This window comes from Fukomys damarensis, unplaced genomic scaffold (genome assembly GCF_012274545.1).
Source record: "Fukomys damarensis isolate Sample0158 unplaced genomic scaffold, DMR_v1.0_HiC HiC_scaffold_18, whole genome shotgun sequence".
Taxonomy (NCBI): domain Eukaryota; kingdom Metazoa; phylum Chordata; class Mammalia; order Rodentia; family Bathyergidae; genus Fukomys; species Fukomys damarensis.
In genome coordinates, this window is record NW_022900930.1 from 219,270 (window position 1) to 237,943 (window position 18,674).

General features: G+C 35.7%; 1 protein-coding gene across 1 annotated transcript in view; it reads right to left on the reverse strand.

Moving 5' to 3' along the window:
- Positions 1 to 353: 353 nt before the first annotated feature.
- Hook3 (hook microtubule tethering protein 3) overlaps positions 354 to 18,674 on the reverse strand; it is a 109,764-nt gene continuing 91,443 nt past the window's right edge. The window contains exons 18-23 of the mRNA XM_010622449.3: positions 17,703 to 17,737; positions 9,017 to 9,099; positions 7,730 to 7,830; positions 6,082 to 6,186; positions 5,858 to 5,929; positions 354 to 2,238 (exon numbers count right to left, since the gene is read on the reverse strand). Of these exons, the coding sequence (XP_010620751.1) occupies positions 2,098 to 2,238; positions 5,858 to 5,929; positions 6,082 to 6,186; positions 7,730 to 7,830; positions 9,017 to 9,099; positions 17,703 to 17,737 (537 nt within the window). The 3' untranslated portion in view covers positions 354 to 2,097. The remainder of the gene's footprint in view (positions 2,239 to 5,857; positions 5,930 to 6,081; positions 6,187 to 7,729; positions 7,831 to 9,016; positions 9,100 to 17,702; positions 17,738 to 18,674) is intronic.

Below are 18,674 nucleotides of genomic sequence, written 5' to 3' on the forward strand. Positions count from 1 at the left end.
TGACTGGGTCTACTTTGCCAAAAACCCCACAATTATTCTACTCGCTTGGCTTTTTCTATTGTTACTAATTCTTGCTGAGTTACAATCTCAGTGGGCAGAAGCACTCAAACTATCCTCAGACTTTCGCATTAATGTAAAAAATTATACAGTGCATGGTGTCGTTTCTGTGTATATTCTAATACCTTTTTGAAGGATGATTTCTGAGAATAAAAACACTACACTTTTAAGTCAATTTTCTTATAAAAGAGAAAGGATTTAAAAATCAAACACATATAGTTTCTGAACCATTGAACTTATTTTAAATTATTTATTTGTAATTTACTTATTTATTTTTGGTACCAGGGATCAAACTCACAATCCTGCACTTATGAGGCAGGCATGGTGACAACACTGAGCTAAATCCCCAGCCCTTATTTATTTGTAACTTAATATATGGAGCTAAACAAAACTCAAATTTCTAAATAGCAAGTACATGAAATAATATCATCCTTTTAGGTGACCTATGTATAAACAAACAAAAAACTGACCTAATTTCAGGATTGTTTTGCTTTTAAGAAACATGCTATGGTGTAAGAAAAAGGCTGGATGGGCACTTAAATATAATTTGGGACCAAATAACTTACCCAAGTCAATATGGAAAAAGTTGAACTGAAGGCATTTCATCTTGAAGTGAATGAGATCTCACAATTATATAGCACTTTATATAGAGAAAGTGCTTTAGGACGATTTTTTTGTAATTTTTTTTTTTTTTGGTACTGGGATCGAACTTGGGACCTTGTGCTTATGAGGCAGGTGGCAGAATCACTGAGCTAAATCCCTGGCTCTACAATGATTTCTTGACAGTCATTTGTCGATGTAAATAAATGGTCTATAAGCACTTTGAGGCGAGCAAATATCCAAGAAAATCTATTCAGGAACAAATTCTTGGACTAGTAGATGTACCTAAGAAAAATATTAAGAGATCTGTCATAATATTACATATAGAAGTTATTTATGAGCTTAATGGATGATATGAAAATATTTAGTAGGAAAACTGAGAAATGGAAAGGTTTAAATGAAGGAATAAATAAAACAAATGAGTCAACAAACTGTCCAACAGATAAGGCTTCCTATAACCATATGAAAAATAAATCTTTTGGTTGTGGAGAACAGTTTAAAGTATAAATGTAAAGCACATGGCTAGAATCTGATCCTTAGTTATTAAGACATTCTAAAACAAGGAAAAAATTAATGTACTATTTGACTTGTTTCAGCTATAATTTCTCCCCAAATAACATCACCAATATATTTACCTTTGCCAGCAAACAGAATAATCATAAAATAATAAAATTTCATATATTTATGTTTTAAAAATTTTCTCCAAATCTTAGGACAATTTAGTTTTCTGTAAATAATTATTCATTTTTTTCCTCTAAATAATTCTGCCAGGTGCTTTAGGTAAGATTTAATTAGCACCTCTGCCAATGTATTTTTTTTTTTTTTTTTGGTACCAGGGATTGAACTCTGGTCCTTGCGATTGCAAGGCAGGCCACCGAACCACTGAGCTAAATCCCCGGCTCTGCCAATGTATTTAAGTCTTTGCAAAAAGTGCACTTGCCAATCATTTTGTGAAGTAAATATGTAAGCTATTTCAAGTGCATTTGGAAAACAACTGAAAACAGAGATTAATACATCATAAAAAGATTAATTCCCTTTAAACAAAGACATTCTTATAAAGCACAGTAACACATAAGCATAATAAAGAATATAAATTGTATATCAATTATTGGCAGAAAATCTAATTTCATACAAAGCCTACACCATTGAGGAAGAAGACATTTCCATACAAAGAAAAGCATTACACTATAATACAACACTTTTAATTGGACATTTACAAATTTTTGGCACATTAAAAGGAAATAAAAAGTCTAAAAATAAAGGACAAAGAAACTAAAACAAAGATACAAGAGAGAGGAAAAGTCCTCAAATGTGAAACACTAAATACTGACATAAAAGAGAAACAAAAAATACGCTGGGTGAATTTCCTGAAATGTTGTTATATGTAACAGAAGTATGCTTCAATGCAGGTTGTTTTTTATTTCTAATGGCAAGATTTCTCTACCTTGCTGTGGCTGGCTGAACATGGCCTGGATAAGATCTTCTTGTACTGGTTGCTTGTCTTTGCCTAGCTAGAAATGACTGCCCTGAACCAGTGCTGGCTAGTCTGTCTTCAGCTGCTTTTTTATGCAGAGTCATCCCCTGTAACATTAAAAAAAAAAAAAAAAGTAATGAAAAACTAGTGGAATATATTCTCACAGGAGAAAACTTCACTATGTAGAATTTGTTATACTATATAGTAAAGCAGTTCAGGAATATTAATTTATTACAGATTAAGATCTTATCTTGTAGCAGGATTTGGTTTCCACAATTAAGTACCAATCTTTTGAAGAAATTAAGGCTTAATTTTTTGAATTTACAATAGATAATATAAAGATTTTTAGAATATATTTTACCCATAATTCCCATTGAAATTAAATGTAAAAAGTGATTTTTGTAAGAAAAAAAAAGTGTAACTGATTTGTAGTAGATAATTAACATAGGTTTTGGAAATCATAGGGCTCATTTTCAAAGGAAAAATACAAATGCAATTATTTCTTATCCTCAAAAGTTGCACTGGGTATTATATATACCACCATGCTGTTTTTCTTCACTTCAAGGTAGACTTGTATTCTCAAATAAATTAAGAAAAGTTCCCAAGAGACCACCATAGAGAGCCCAACCAAGAGCAAGGGGGTCTCTCCTGATGACATCAGGATTGCCTGCTACCTTAGAGGACAGAGGTGGCCAAAACACAGTCACAAAAGTGGGAAATGTCAGGGTGTTCGGCGAAGGTGGAGGAAGGACAACAACAATATTTCTATTTTATAAAGGCAGACGTCTAAGAGATCAGGCAAAGAGCAATTTTGTTATTACTTTAATAAACCAATGCAGAACCCTAGATAGAAAAACTTTAAGAATTGAGAGGTGCTGTTTAATTTCACCAATGACTGGACACAGGTAACCTGTTAGGAAAAAGTGAAGGCTGATACCCAGAAAGAAACAACAATGCAGAAAAGTCCAGAATTTTGTTTTCTGTCTTTCTTATTTCTTTCCTCTCCTTTTAAAAAAATTTTTTTTTGGTTTCTTTTTTCTTTGGTACCAGGTCGAACTTGCGACCTTGTGCTTGTGAGGCAGGTGGCAGCACCACTGAGCTAAATCCCCAGCCCAATTTTTTGGTTTCTTAGACAGGGTATCACTATGTAGTTCAGGCAACTCACTGTGTAGCCCAGGCTGACCTCGCACTTCCAGTGATTCTCCTGCCTCAGCCTCCCACGATGTGCCACGATGCCTGGCTAGAGATAAGTTTTTTTGTTTGTTGTTTTAATCACTAGTTAGTTCTAGGAAAGACACCGGTCCTGGCTTTGCATTTTTAATATAATTCAGTCTACGAAATATCCCCAGATATAACATAATTTCCCAGAAAAATAAACAAAACTTTTAAGTCAGTTTGAAATCAAACCATTTAAAGATTTGAACAAAACTGACAAATATCTATTGATAATCTTTAATTATAACACTAACACAACAGAATGAAAAGACAATGTACAGAATGGGAAAAAATTTTTGCTAATTATTCCTTGAACAGAGTACTAATATCTAGATTATAAAAGAATCTCAAAAAATTTGGAGTTTCCCAAAATAAAAGACCCAGTCAAAAAATGGGCAACTGCTGGGGATTTGGCCCAGTAGTGCCATGCCAAGGTCCTGAGTTTGATACCTGGTACCCGCGCCCAAAAACCCAAAACAAACAAAAAAGGCAACTAAATAGATACTTCTCAGAAGAAGTAGAAATGGCCAATAAATACATGAAAAAATATTCAACATCAGAGATACCATCTTACCACCCCAGAAAGAATGGCTATCATCAAAAAAATCTAGAAATAACAAATGCTGCTGAGGATGTGGGGAACAAAGAACTCTTCTACATGTTCATGGGAATGTAAACTAGTACAACCACTATGGAAATCAGTATGGAGATTCTGCAAAAAAACCAACAATAGGAATTCCATTTGATCCAGCTCTTCCTCTTCTAGTTATCTTCCCAAAAGAGTTAAAGTTATCATGTTACCTAGATAAAGAACATGTGGTATTTATACCCAATGAAGTACTCCTCTAGCATAAAGATAAACTTGAGGAATTTACAGGCAAATGGATCCAACCTGAGAACATATTAAGTCAGACACACAAGCTTACATATTATATGGTTTCTCTTATATGAAAAACAAAAAGTATATAAGGGCAAAATAAATAAGGAGAAATTCAAAATAATTCCCTTAATTATTTTCAAAAAATATTTTAATATATATGCTAATGTGTTTCATTTATACGACTAGTTTCTGTTAGCTCACTTAAGACAGTTTTGTGCCATTATCTGTTTGTTTTTTGTAAGAGAGGATCTTTCTTTTGTCTATGACTTGTTTTCTGAGCAACAGTTTGGCAATTCTTTTAAGATCATGACACATAGTGTATTAATTCTTGCTATTCTCTATTTTGTTATGAAATTTTTTTTATAGAAGAGTGCCTTTTGTATTTATTAATCTCTTTGTATTAATTAAAACAAAAAGAAATTCTTATTTAGCTACCTATATTGAAATTATATCTTATTTAAAATATCATAACATTTTCACTTATATACTTGCAGCAACTTAATTCAAATTCTTCACACTTTTAAGACCACAATATCCATCACAAAGTTATTCGCTGAGCTACTTAAAACCTTTTCCCAGCATTCACCATCTCCATTTCCATATAAATTGTCTTAGATGAAGGACTTTCTGAATGTAAGCAAGATGCAGTTACTGGTTATCTAATCTGAACATAATTTGTATAAATCTATTTACTCTCTGAAGAGTTAAAAATTTAGGACAACTCTTTAGCATCATGTCACAGAATGAATCTGGTTCCATAAGAAACATGTAAAACATACAAATCAATTAAGGCATAGAGCTACAAGAATGAAATTACTAAGCTCAACAGAGTCAGGATTAATTCCTAGAGAACTTCACTGAATGTGTGATTTTGTTGTATGTATACATTTTTAGGATTATCTACATTTTTTATTAATATTCTAAATCTAAAATTATTTCTTTTCTAAGAAAAAAGATGTGATGAAATCTTAGCCTTGACCAAGACCAATAAATGTTGATATGCTATAAAATTTGTGAATTTTTAGCAAAAATCAAATCACACTTTTAGGTCAGGGACACTAACCTTTAAGAGGCAGTATCAATTATAACTGCAAAACAACAATGGTTTTACGTCAACAGAGCTATAGGGCTAGAAGAGGATGTTGAAAGGAGTCTGATTTAATTATCAGTTTCAGACGAAGCTGTTTCATTGGGAAGAACAAAAAGAAAAGGAAGACAAAAGGCTGGGAAAAAAATACTGAAAAAGTGCCACATTTTGAGAAGCTGTAGTTGTTTATACCCAGACCAGAATGTTGATGAGCATTCAGTTTTCCCTGAAGTACATTTACAGAGTTTTGTGTTGAACATTGAACTTCAAAGCCTCAAATGGGTCAGGATCTGGCCCTGTGAATATGCTCTAATCCTGTGGGATGGATTGTTAAACTGTCCTGCTGTCTTAATTGTAAGTCCTGCAAAGGTGCTGAGACAGTCTCACATACAGGGTTAAATGAGGTCAGAAAGGTGATGTGCACCTTTGTTAGTATGAGTTAGGACAGGAATTACTTTCTAATTTTTTAGTAGAATTACTCCAATAAAGGCAATGTTACATGTCCACTGAACTGTGCATTATGTTCTAAATGCTGTTTTCTTACCATATTGTACCAGGCACTAACAATATACTTCTCCTCCATGTCTCTTTGACTCTTCGTTTTCTCATATTCTTTCTAAAGAACAAGCGTAAACAGGTGAATGTACAAGATAATTGAATATCAACAAAATTCTACAATTCGTCTAAATCATAGAAATAATCATGTAACACATGATTAATGAAAATGAAGAAATCAAAAACTCAGTATTTTATTGTACAGTAAACTACCTCTAATGAGTGGAATAGTCGGTCCCGCTCCTGGAGTTGATTTTTAAGAGCTTGTATTTCTGGCGCTGCCCCTTGATTTTGTTTAGGATCTAAAGTACGGATGACCTGCACAGAGTAATGAAAGAAAAATGTATAAAGTCTTGGGCTGTGGCCAGAGCTGTGTAGTATACTGCCTGCACAATAACTGTGGGGTACTGCAGCAAGCAAATAAACAAAAAACTAAGTCTCAAAGGGTGTAACACTTAAGAAAGTAATTATTTTTGTAAAAAAATGAAAGGATATATTATAAAAAAGGATATATTACAAAAACAAAGGACTATAATACAAAGATAATTAAAAATATAAATTTATGAAACAATATTTTGCAACTTTTGAATTAAATGAGAAATCATTTATGAGAAGCAATCTGACTTAATATTTTAAGTACTACTCATCAGACACTACTGGCAGCTTTCTGCTCTGTCCTCTCTTCAGCTAGTCCTCTGCCACTGGACAGGTACTTTAGAGGGACCCAGCTGGCGCAAGCCCATCCCTGTGCTTCTATTTCCTCTTCTGCTGGTAGTTCCGAGTGGGTATGGGATACAATTCTGGAGGACCAACTAGAGCACTTCTGGGAGAGGTCTTTTTTTCCTGTTACTTTTACTATGAACATGTTCAAACAATAAAAACAGACTTATCTTTAAGCTAGATTCACCAACTGCTACAGTGCCATACTTGAGGTGTCTCTCTACATACACATATGCACTTGTTTTGGATTCTATTTAAAAATAATCCATAGACCTCATGACATATAACCCTTAGATACTCAACGGTGCATATCCTTAGTCCAAAGGTATTCTTCTTTATAATCACAATATATTATCATTTTGAGAAACTTAACAATTCTATAGAACTGTTACTAATTGGTTCAAATCCACATTTTAACACACATACCCCTAAAATGTCTTTTAACTGACCATCTCTGCTCCCAATCCAGGACCTGAGTATCAGTGTGCTGCATTCGGTAAAGCAGATTCCATGGCTTATTTTTGTTTTTTAATACTTATAGCTCCAATTCTGGATTTACCTGATATTTCCTTGAAGATATTATTGAATTTGTCTCAATAACCTCATTTTTTCCCTCTGAGTGGAAAGTTAGCTCTAGAAGATTTTTAAATTCAGGTGAATTATTACTGTCATGATATGCCAAGAGAAAGCACCAGTCCTTATGTATAGTACCATGTGTCATTAACTTTGATTACTGGTCATGGTGGTGACTGGCACTTATTTCCTACGTGAGGTACATTTTCTTCTTGGGAATCAGTAACTATTCTCTGCAGAGACCTATTCTGAAAATTGCTTGCAGCTCAGGCTCTTTTTTTGGTTCAAAGATTTCTTCTGTTTTTCATACTGTATATATTCTACATTTTAAGATCTCATCCTGGGAATGGTGGCACATGCCTATAATCCTAATGCTCAGGGAGTCTGAGGCAGGATTGCTGCGAGTTCAATGCTTGCTTAGGCTACATAGTTAATTCAAGGCCAGCCTGAAATACATAGTGAGATCCTGTTCCAAAATCCTCAAAAACCCCCTCAAAACAAACAAAACCTCAGTGAAGGATGATCAGAATGTACAATGAGATATTCTCAAATTCATATTTATTCTTACACTCTTGGCTTTCTCTAAATATTTTTTGTATCGTTCTTCCATTTGCTTCATTTCCTCTTCCTTCTTCCGTAAAGCTTCTTGTAATTCTTCAATTTTTAAGGCTGTAGATAGGGGATATTAAAGAGAGATTTTATATTTTAACAACTTTAAAACTGTGTTTTAATTGCAGTTAGTAACAGTTAACAGATTTGAGAGATTGTCTGGCCTATTACCATACGTACTTTTTAAAAAACACCAATTCAAAAAACATTTTTTTTTTTTTTTTACAAAAAACCCTTCTTTAATAAACAAGAAATCCAATATAGAACAGCAACAACTTATAAAGTTCCACTGATAGTTATATGAACAAACAAAATGTGGTATACTCATACAATGTAATGCCCCTCAATCATTTCTGAGACATACTACAACAAGGAGACAATGCTAAGTAATTTATATTTATTTATTAAATGTGAGGATTATATCATTCAGTGAGTGTAGAGTTCCAGTATGGACTGATGAAAAAGTTTTAGAAATGGGTAGTGATGACTGCATAATAATGTAAAGGGACTTAATAGGACTTAATAGTGTAGGGAACACTACACTTAAGATGGTTTAAGTCTTATTTGTATATTTTACTACAATTAAAAAAAAAGTAGGGCTGGGGTGGGGTTCAATAGTAGAGGACTTTCCTAGCATTGTAAAGCCCCAGGTTTGATTCCTAGTATTGCAAAGAATTTTTTAAAAAGTAAAAAGTTTTTTTTGTTGTTTGTTTGTTTGTTTGTTTGTTTTGGAGACAGGGTCTCACTACGTAGCTGAGACTGCCCTGGAACTCCCTATGTAGCCCAGACTGGTCTCGAACTCACAGCGATCCTCCTACCTCAGCCTCCCAAGTGCTGGGATTACTGACATGTGCCACCACGCTCAGCCAAAGTTTGTTCTTTCACCTAGTAAAAAATAAAAACCAAACTACCTACAGATATAACTGTAAATAGATGTGTAAATTCAGCTTTAGAATTCACAGTTAAGAAAAATTTGTAAACATGACTAGTATAACTAGTAATATAAGAGAAAAGGACATACTGCTCTAGGGCTGGGAATTTAGCTCAGTGGTGCTGTGCCAGCCTCCCAAATGCAAGGTCCTGAGTTTGATCCCCAGCATGAGAGTGTGGGGAGGATACTACTCTAAACAAGGCAAATTCTTCCACTGCATGACAGGTAATAAGGCCTATTTTTATATAAATTGATTATTTCTAGTGTAGTATATGGCTAACAACTTAAAACTAATGCTACACAGAAGAAACTCACAGCTGTTGTTAAATCTGGGCTCAAGATCTTCAATAATAGCTCTTTTCTTCTGCAATTCATTATTTGCTTCATGTAGCTTCTCTCTGTAGCAAAATATAGGACACTGTGTCACTTACTACTGTTTCTGCATCTTTCTTCCACTTCAAACTAAAGAACAGCATTCTTTATATTTGGAAGACACCTGCATACAAGTACTGTAAGACAAAACATTTCATTTGAAACAGAACTGTTTTTTTTGTATGTGAAGGGGTGTTAAGAGGGAACAAGGCTATTTTTTTGGAGTAAGGATATTATAACAGTTAAATTTTAAACTTTGCAGGTTTTATATCACAAACCCTTGTTGCAGAAGAATAAAGGTTAATGGAAAGAATACTCCATATAAACAAAAAAGAGTAAAGTGGTGATACATATAATTACATGAACAGATATCACAGAATAACAATGAACAAAGGAAGTCAAAATGTAATACTGTATGATTCTAGTTATGTGAAGTTCTGTTGTCAAAACTAATGACGTGATAAAGATCAGCACTGTGGCAAATTTGGAAATATAGTCAGTCAAATAAGAGGCAGAATTAAAAATTTTGTTAGGCTGCTAGAAGTACTCTACAACCCAAATTGCCTATGCATGTAGGTGTACATTCATGAAGCCCTACACACAGGAACTCGAGATGTGTGCTCATCTATCATGTGTGTGTATATTTAATATGCTGTAGTTCAATATAAAACAATTAACAGAAAGCTGTATTTCTTTCCAAGTATTTGTAAAGTATATGTAATTATCCCTTGATAGTATTTATTGTGGCACTGTGAATAGGAAAAAGGTTGTAGAAATTGGAAGATAACAGAAAAACAATAAAAATCGAGTACTTATTGATGTCTCTGATCTTTATAATGTACAATACCACAATAAAGTCTTCCCCAATAAATTATTTTTCAAAGTATAGTATGTGATATATACAATTATAGTTAAAAAAATTAAAATAACCTAAGCTAAGTGAATCACTATCAGGTTAAAAAACAGAATTCATCCAAAACCTTAAAGTTCCACTTGTCTCTAGCTCTCGCCTAGAAGTAATCAAGTCCAGAATTGTAGTCATTCCCATGATTTTCATGATTTTACTGCCTGTTCCTTGCAAAATGTGAGGCAGTGATAATTCTCATTCACTTCTGGTAGGAGTTCTAACATCAGTAACTTAGTAAATTTTAACATGCACCTATTCTTTGACATAACAGTTCCCAGGATTCCTAGTTAAAATTTACTAAGTTACTGATGTTAAAATTCCTACCAGAAGTGAATGAGAATTATCACTGCCTAACACCTTTAGCAATACATACTATGCATGTTTATATTTACTAATTTGGTATGTTTAAAATGGTCTTTACTAGTTTTAAATTTGAATGAGATTTAACATCATTTTAGATAGGCAGGGGCCCTTTGCTGTGTTGTTTTCCAAAAAGATAAACTGAAAAGCAAGGCATGATAGCTCACATTTGTAATCCCAGCCCTAGGGAGGAAGAGACCAAAGGATCACTGAGTTCAAGGCTGGCCTGGGATACATGGTGAGTTGAAGGCCAGTTTTGACTACACAGTGAAACCTTGTCCCAAAAAACAAAACAAATTAAAACAAAACAGAACTAAAACATAAGCTTGAGGTTCTAATCCCAAGTATTTTGAATGTGGCATTATTTAGAAATTAGGCCTTTATAGATATAATTAGTTAAGAGATGAGGGTGGGCCCTCTATCCAGTAACTAGTGTTCTTATAGGAAGGACAGACACGTGAAGAAACAAACACAGTAATCACCTCTGTTGTTGTTTTCCTTGGTTTCAGCTGCTTGTGGTCAATTACAGCGTGAAAATATTAAATATAAAACTTCAGATGTAAACAAGATGAGAGAGCTACTTTACAAAAAAAGGAATGTCAGATGAAGATGGATATAGAGACAGCCTAAAGGACAGCATGGCCTGCTGGCAGCCACCACAAACAGGGAGCCTAGTACGGAAGTCTTTTTCAGAACCTCCAGAAGGAACAAACCACTGACATCTTGAGTTTACACTTCCAGGCTCCATGACTGTGAGAAAATACATTTCTGTTTTTGTTTTTTGAGACAGGGTCTCACTATGTAGTTGAGACTGACCTGGAACTCACTTTGTAGCCCAGGCTGGTGTCAAACTCACAGCAATCCTCCTGCCCCAGCCTCCAGAGTACTGGGATTACAGACGTGCGCCACCATGCCTGGCGCTAATAAATCCTTTCTAATGAAGATTTCTACCATGTAAATGACCACAAAATAATGGTAAGACAGTAGTTTTATGAAAGGAGAAATATTCTAATTTTTGTCATAAAGGAATAAGAATTTTATTTTATTTTTTGTACCAGGGATCAAACTCAGGACCTCGTATTGTCAGGCAGGAGCAGTGCCACTGAGCTACATCCCTGGCCAAAGAAATGTAAAACAGGACAGAATTCAATACTAACTTCTCAATCTAAGTAACTTCTCATTCTCACAAAGGCTGGAAAGTAACTTTTTTTCTTCCTCTATTACCTCAAAAATGTGCTCACCAACAAAATAAGAGTGGGGGATCCAACATGGCTAACTAGAGGAGCAATCATATGAGAGCTCAGAGAAGATTCACTAAAGCCACAGGTCCTCTCTAGTGAGGGAAGGACTTATCCTCTGAAACAGAAAATTGATGAGAAAGATAATACATGCAGATCAAAGCAAACATCTGGATTACTGAAGAGGGGAACAGCACCACCACTGCCTATTCACACTGTTGCAGCCCCCACCTCTATGGGCAGCAAGCACATTAAGAGAGTATCTCAAACAGCCCGAGGGATGGACAAACTAGCCTTGCAAAAGGCTAGTGTCCTGGGTCAGACTGTGCACAGAGGGCCCTTCTCCTCACCTCTCCTCAAAACACTGGGGAATGGCGCAGCTCAGAGGTATCCGCAGTGGTGCTCACCAAAGAGAAGGGACCCCCATCCACACCCTATCTATCCATAGCAGAAAAAAAAAAAAAAAAAAGCAAATGGCACCCAAAGACTCCTGCCGACTCTGTGGACCCCACTTGAGAGTGGAGCCACTTACAGATTCCTGTGGACATGATCACGTCTTAAGTTCAGGAGAACTCTTGAGGCTGGGTTAGTTCAGGTTTTATGTGCAAAGGAAAAAAGGGAAATTGGTGTGGCTTCCTGCAATCAGAATATAAGTACAGCAAGAAGGGAACTGCAAACACTCAGGGTTTTGGGGGAAGCAGACACGTGTGAATTGCATGTACATTCTCTTGCTGGAATATTTGATCTGAGTTTCTGATAATAGATTTTTTTTTCTTTTTGCTTCGGTTTAGTTTTTATTTTCTCTATCTCTTCGTGTCTATTGTTTTTTCAACTCAAGCTTCCAGAGCAGTACTGTTTTCTTATTTTTTACTTGTTTCTCCCGCTTTTTAAATTCTTCCTCTCAAATTTTTAGTTTGCTATATTCTGCTTTCTCTCAGTCACTCCTATCTTTTCTTGTATTAACCTTTGGTCTTGTCTTCATACCTAACCCATCTTCCCTTGCCTCTTTCCCATTCTACTGGAGCACAAATATTATCAACAGCTCTGACAATCTCATGGCTTTCCTCAACCACAAAGTACAGCTTCCTCTTCCTATATTCTATCCTCACTCCTACAAATATCAACACTAACCCCTCAATCTAACTGTAAGGCTTCCAACAGAGTCTCACAGTGCCTGATGTTTTCACCCATCATTATTTCTCCTATACACCTTCCTCCTGCTGACTCACTCATTTCATCACCTATTCTTCCACCTTATCCCTTCACTTTTTTGCCTCCACACTGCAAAATAATTGCTAGTAACAACCCAATATAGGCTGCAAAGATACCGCTGAAAGATAAAGTGTAAATGCAAGGTTTATCACATATAAGTGATGTAGGATCAGAACAGTTGGTTGTTATAACAAAAAGTAATTCTTTCCTCAAAACACAGGGGAAGAGTCCAAACCACTTCTTCATATCATTTGTAATTATTCCCACCCTACCTGACTTCAACTCTTAGCACCCAAAAAATGGAGACAGACAGACAGATACACACACACACACACACACACACACACACACACACACAAACACACACGGTAAAACAAGGCAACAAAAGAGCCCCCAAAGTCTCCCAACTTGCCCAAGGCAGATTCAGGGGCACCAGTGGAGTAAACACCAGATAGCAGAGCTCTACAAACAGATTAAGAAAGAGTTAAAGAAACTTGAGGGTTCGAAGAGGACATGACCCAAAACTTTATGGAATTATCACACAAAATGACCAATGTGGATTTTGGGGAAACAAAAAATTAGAAGAGCTGATAAAAATGGTTCAAATACAAATAACAAATTTATCAAAGAAATAGAATCCACGAAAAGGTATCAGACAAAAATACTAGTTAAATAACCAACATGAAGAGTGGGTTTCTGAAATTGAGGACAAAATTGTAAATTACAAGATTACTCAGAGAAGCCTTAAAAATAATAAGAGAATGAGAAAAATTTATCCAACAGCTACTAGAATGACACAAAGACCAACTTAAGGCTAACTGGAGTTAGAGAGAAATTAGAAGATAGCACAAATGGAATAAAAATTTTGTTTATAGAAACTATAATGGAAAACTTCCCAAGTATGAGAAAAGAGCTCAACATACAGGTATGAGGCTTACAGAACAATGACCAACTATGATGAAAACAGAAAGTGTACATACTACATTGTAAGAGCCTTACTGAACTAGAGTGACTCCATGTTGACCAGCAAATGACCCAGAGACTGTTGTTTCCCCCACCCCTTATAGGATAAGTAGTGATTAATTGTGAATTACTAGGTAACTGCTAGGGAGTAGCTAGGAAACTAGATAGAAACTGTAACAAACATAGAGACCCAAAATAAATCATTCCACTCCTTGTTTGCCCGTAACTGAATGTTTTGGACACCACAATCTATAAAACAATGGATAATCGATCTGCTGATCACTAGTACGTAATGGTCAAGTACAACTACATTGTGAGCCTTACTGAACTAGAGTGACTCCATGTTGACCAGCAAATGACCCAGAGACTGTTGTTTCCCCCACCCCTTATAGGATAAGTAGTGATTAATTGTGAATTACTAGGTAACTGCTAGGGAGTAGCTAGGAAACTAGATAGAAACTGTAACAAACATAGAGACCCAAAATAAATCATTCCACTCCTTGTTTGCCCGTAACTGAATGTTTTGGACACCACAATCTATAAAACAATGGATAATCGATCTGCTGATCACTAGTACGTAATGGTCAAGTACATGATTGATGACCACTTGCCTTTGTCCCCTTCCTGTAAGTTTCGAGTGTAAATTCCTCTCAGAGCCCTATATAAAACAGCCTCTGATTCTGAGCTAGTTGCCTCTCTGAGCTACTTGGCTCCATGAGTGCTGTCTGGCCAGACTAACAAAGGTCTATTTGCCAACCAGCCTGGTGTGTTCCTTCCTGACTCTCACTGTCCTGAGCTTTAGCGCTCAGCATTGTGGAGGCCTTTTGGCTGTTCAAGATCCATGGAGCAAAAGTGAGACTTTAAGTGTTACAACATTATAATTAAAATTCCACATGGCCAACAAAAACCCCGAATTTTAAAATTGTCAGAAAAAAGCAAACAAACAAGCAAACATAAAGGTAGACCTATTAGAATAGCAGAGTTCTCAGTACAAACTTTACTAGCCATAAGAACTTGAAATAGAGTATTTCAAGAACTAAAAGCAAACAACTTTCAACATAGATTAATATATTGGGCAAAACTTTCTTTCAAAATAAATGGAAAAATAAGGCCATTTCATAAAAAAGTGTAACTCAATAAATCTGTGAACATCAAACCAGCACTGCAGAAAATACTTCAAGAATATTCTAGAGAGAGACAATGAAGCCAAAAAAGTAAAAAAATAAAATGAACTGAATATATCAAAGGGGAATAAACACCTTTCAATAATAACTCTCAATGGTAATGACCTTCACTCCCCAATTAAAAGACAGATTGAAAAACTGGATCAAAAAATAGAATCCAACAGTCTGATGCATTCAAGAAACTCATATAATCCATCGAAATCCATCAAATAGTAACTACCATGTTCTAACACTGACCTTTAAAAATCTAAAACTAGAAATTGTATTTGACCTAGCTATTCTCCTAGGTATCTTCCCAAAGAGCTAAAGACATCATATTACAGCAACATACTGTACTACAGCAACACATTGTACCAATGTCTGTACCAGCACAATTCATAATGGCTAACTGTGGAAGCCGTCTGTATGTCCTTCAGCGATGAATGGATAAACAAAATGTGGTATCTACACATAATGAGATATGACTGGTATTCGGCTATACAGAAGGATAAATCTGAGGCACTTGTAGGAAAACGAATACACCTGGAAAATATGATAGTCAGTCAAATAAATCAGACTCACAAGCTTAAATATTGTATGGTATCTATCATTTGAGTTAAGGCAAAATACACATAAAGAGCAAAATAAAGGAACGAAGCACCTTTTGCAAATGGGAAAGGGTCCAAGAGGCCAAGGGAAAGGGGTGGGGTAGGGGAAGTAAAAGATGTATCATGTATGTTTACCAAATACTTCCAAGGAATGGAAACATGCTGTGCGGTAAACATGAACTAAAAATAGTAACAGTAATAATGAAAATAGGAAAAAGGGATCTAGAGACAAAGGAAAGGGGGGGTGGGGAGGAGAAAGGGAATAAATAATAATCAAGATGTGTTAGTACATGTACTTACTCCTATGATGAATGTAAACTTTGTGTACTGCAAACCAAAATAAAAAGGAACCTGAATACTTGTCAACAATTCTTAGTAGCTAGAAATATCTCACACCTTTCATATTTTGAGAAAAAAGAAGGGAGAGAAGGAAGGGAAGAAGGAATAAAGGAAAACATGAGTCAAACTTCCAGACAACAAAATTTCTTTTCAATTATAGTAGAACAAGTGAAAATTATCTCTCTGGCACTGAGGATGTTTAGCACAAGTGTTAACACTCCAACAGTACTAATTTATGGCCATACTACATCCAATGGCTGCAAGGAGTTCTGCTAGGGAGTGACATAAAAGATTAAAGTTGTTACTGAGAATGAGAAAAATCATGAGACATTCTTAACATGATTCTTAATAGTCAACTCAGATAAAGATGAAGATTTCTTCTTCCCCAAAAAAACACAAATATTCTTTTAGATTACAAAGTCCTATTTGCATATGTTTGTAATTCAAGGAAATATTTGAAAACCTACTACTGATAGAAAGAAAATTATTGTTTACTTAAAAAGAAATATTCAGTTGGCCAAACTTTAGAGCTGAGAAACTAGAGCCTATGGGCCACATGTGGCTGTCTGTCTTTTGTACAGACGTCTTCAAAACATACGGTAAATGTTGAAATTTTTAAAATTTACTACAGTAAAAGACACTGCCATTAATCCTTCCTCTCGTGTTTCAAACATACTTATCCCATTGTTCTTGTCACTTTCTGAAGCACTTTGAGAAGTCTTCTTTCATGTTTTCACTAGTGAAAGCTGATGCCAAGTGATATCGTACAGAAAAACAGGTTCATAAAAAATTACAGTTTTCATTGGATCTGGCACTAGGCAAATTTTAGTTCCTCCCAAAAGTCAAAATGACCATGAACTGATTCAGGACATCAAGGTAACCATGACAGTGCAACTGAAGGCACTTTTGAAAGGGGACTCCCAGAGGGCTCGGGATTTGGCTCAGTGGTTCTGGCGCCTGCCTCGCAAGCACAAGGACCGGCGTTCGATCCCCAGTACCAAAAAAAAGAAAGGGGACTTCCAGAACTGCTTCAAAAAGTGACAAGAAAGACATAAGTGGGTTGAAACCCTGGGAAAGCCCCCCGCCCCCGGTACTGGAGATTGAACTTAGGACCTTGTACTTGAGAGGTAGGCAGCGGTACCACCGAGCTAAATCCCCGGCCCATGGGGAAAGTTTTTGAGGGAAATTAATGGCAATGTGTCTTTTATTGTAATAAAGTTTTTGAAAAATATTTAAATATTAGCTGCATTTTTAAAAATCACACCATGTATATGAAGGATTTCAGTTTTTTGTTTTACTGTAATAGTGACTGAGGCCAGAGCAATCGCAGAGCTACAAACCCCAGTCTGTTTTTACTTTCTATTGAAGTCTCCCAAAGTTGCTCAGGCTGGGCTCAAACTTCAGGTCCTCACTGGGATTAGAAACGTGCACTAACATTTGTGGCTTTAGTGGAGCACAGTCACAGCTATTAGTTTAGTACTGTCCATGGCTGCATTCAAGCTAGAATCACAGAATGGAGTGGCTCTGACAGATACCAGAATCACAGAGCCTAAGTAATCACTCTCTGATCCAGCTGCCCCTTGCTGTGTCTCAAGCTCCTAACTATGATGATAAACACTACCACAAAGCCTGACAGCTCATGTGAAAAATCAGTTCTAATGCTTTCACTGTTTGACTTGATACTTCCGGTAGACAAGACACTGTGGACAAAACTAACATGCATTACAACTTTCTTCATCTTCAAGGACCATCTGTGCCACTGACTAGGCCCTCGGAAACCATCTGATACAAAACACTTTTCTTTCATAATATAATGTGCCTCACAACTTTTATACTTACAGGTGTTCTTCAAGCTTCTTTTTTAGAAGAACTGACTGAAAATGGAAAATAAAAATCAGTTTATTAACTTCTTAAACAAACCATGTTAAAAGAAATTAAGAATAAAAAGTAACTAACTTTGGGTCAGTTTTCCTTAATTTCTTTGAAGAACTCATATAACTATATTTATTCGCTTTCATAAAGGGAAATAGCAGCCAGCTCACCATTGGTAAGAATTAGAGATTTCACCTTTCCATCTACAGTAGAAAATGAACTAAAAAGCCACAGTTCCAGACAATTTATGCAATGGTATGGGAACTTCAAAGGGTGCTGAGTAACATGCTCAGATTTTAATGCTGGTGAATTGTGAAGATTTTTTTTGGGGTATCAGAAATCGAATTAAGGGCCTCTCACTTGCCAGGAAGGCACTGCACCACTGAGCTACATCCCTGAGCCTGTTTTTTGGAGTCAAGGTCTCACTATGTAGATCAGGCTTGGTGTTGAACTTGTGGTAATCCTCCTGCCTCAGCTTTCTGAAAGATGTAATTACAGTTGTATGCCACCACCACACCTAGCTGAACAATGCAACTTTGACTAGATATTCTTTAAAAAAGGTCTCCTAAAAAGTAGAGATCAAAACCGACTTAAAAATAAATAATAAAGGCATTCTGAATAGGAGCACTAAGTTTCACAAATATTCCTAAGGGTACTCTTGATAATTAACTTTATAAAACATTTCATTTTGAGGTAAACATTTTGAGGTTATGTAATTCAGTCAAAATCAAAATAATACAGGACTGGGGATTTAGCTCAGTAGTTCTGCCGCCTACCTAGCAAGCGCAAGGTCCTGAGTTCGATCCCTGGTACCAATAAAAAAAAAAATCAAATTAATACAGACTTATAAACAAACTGTCCAATTCAATAGCAGCCACAAGGGGAGAAAAACCCATTGTTAGTTCTTCAATTTTTAGCTGCTTTATTTAATAATGATCA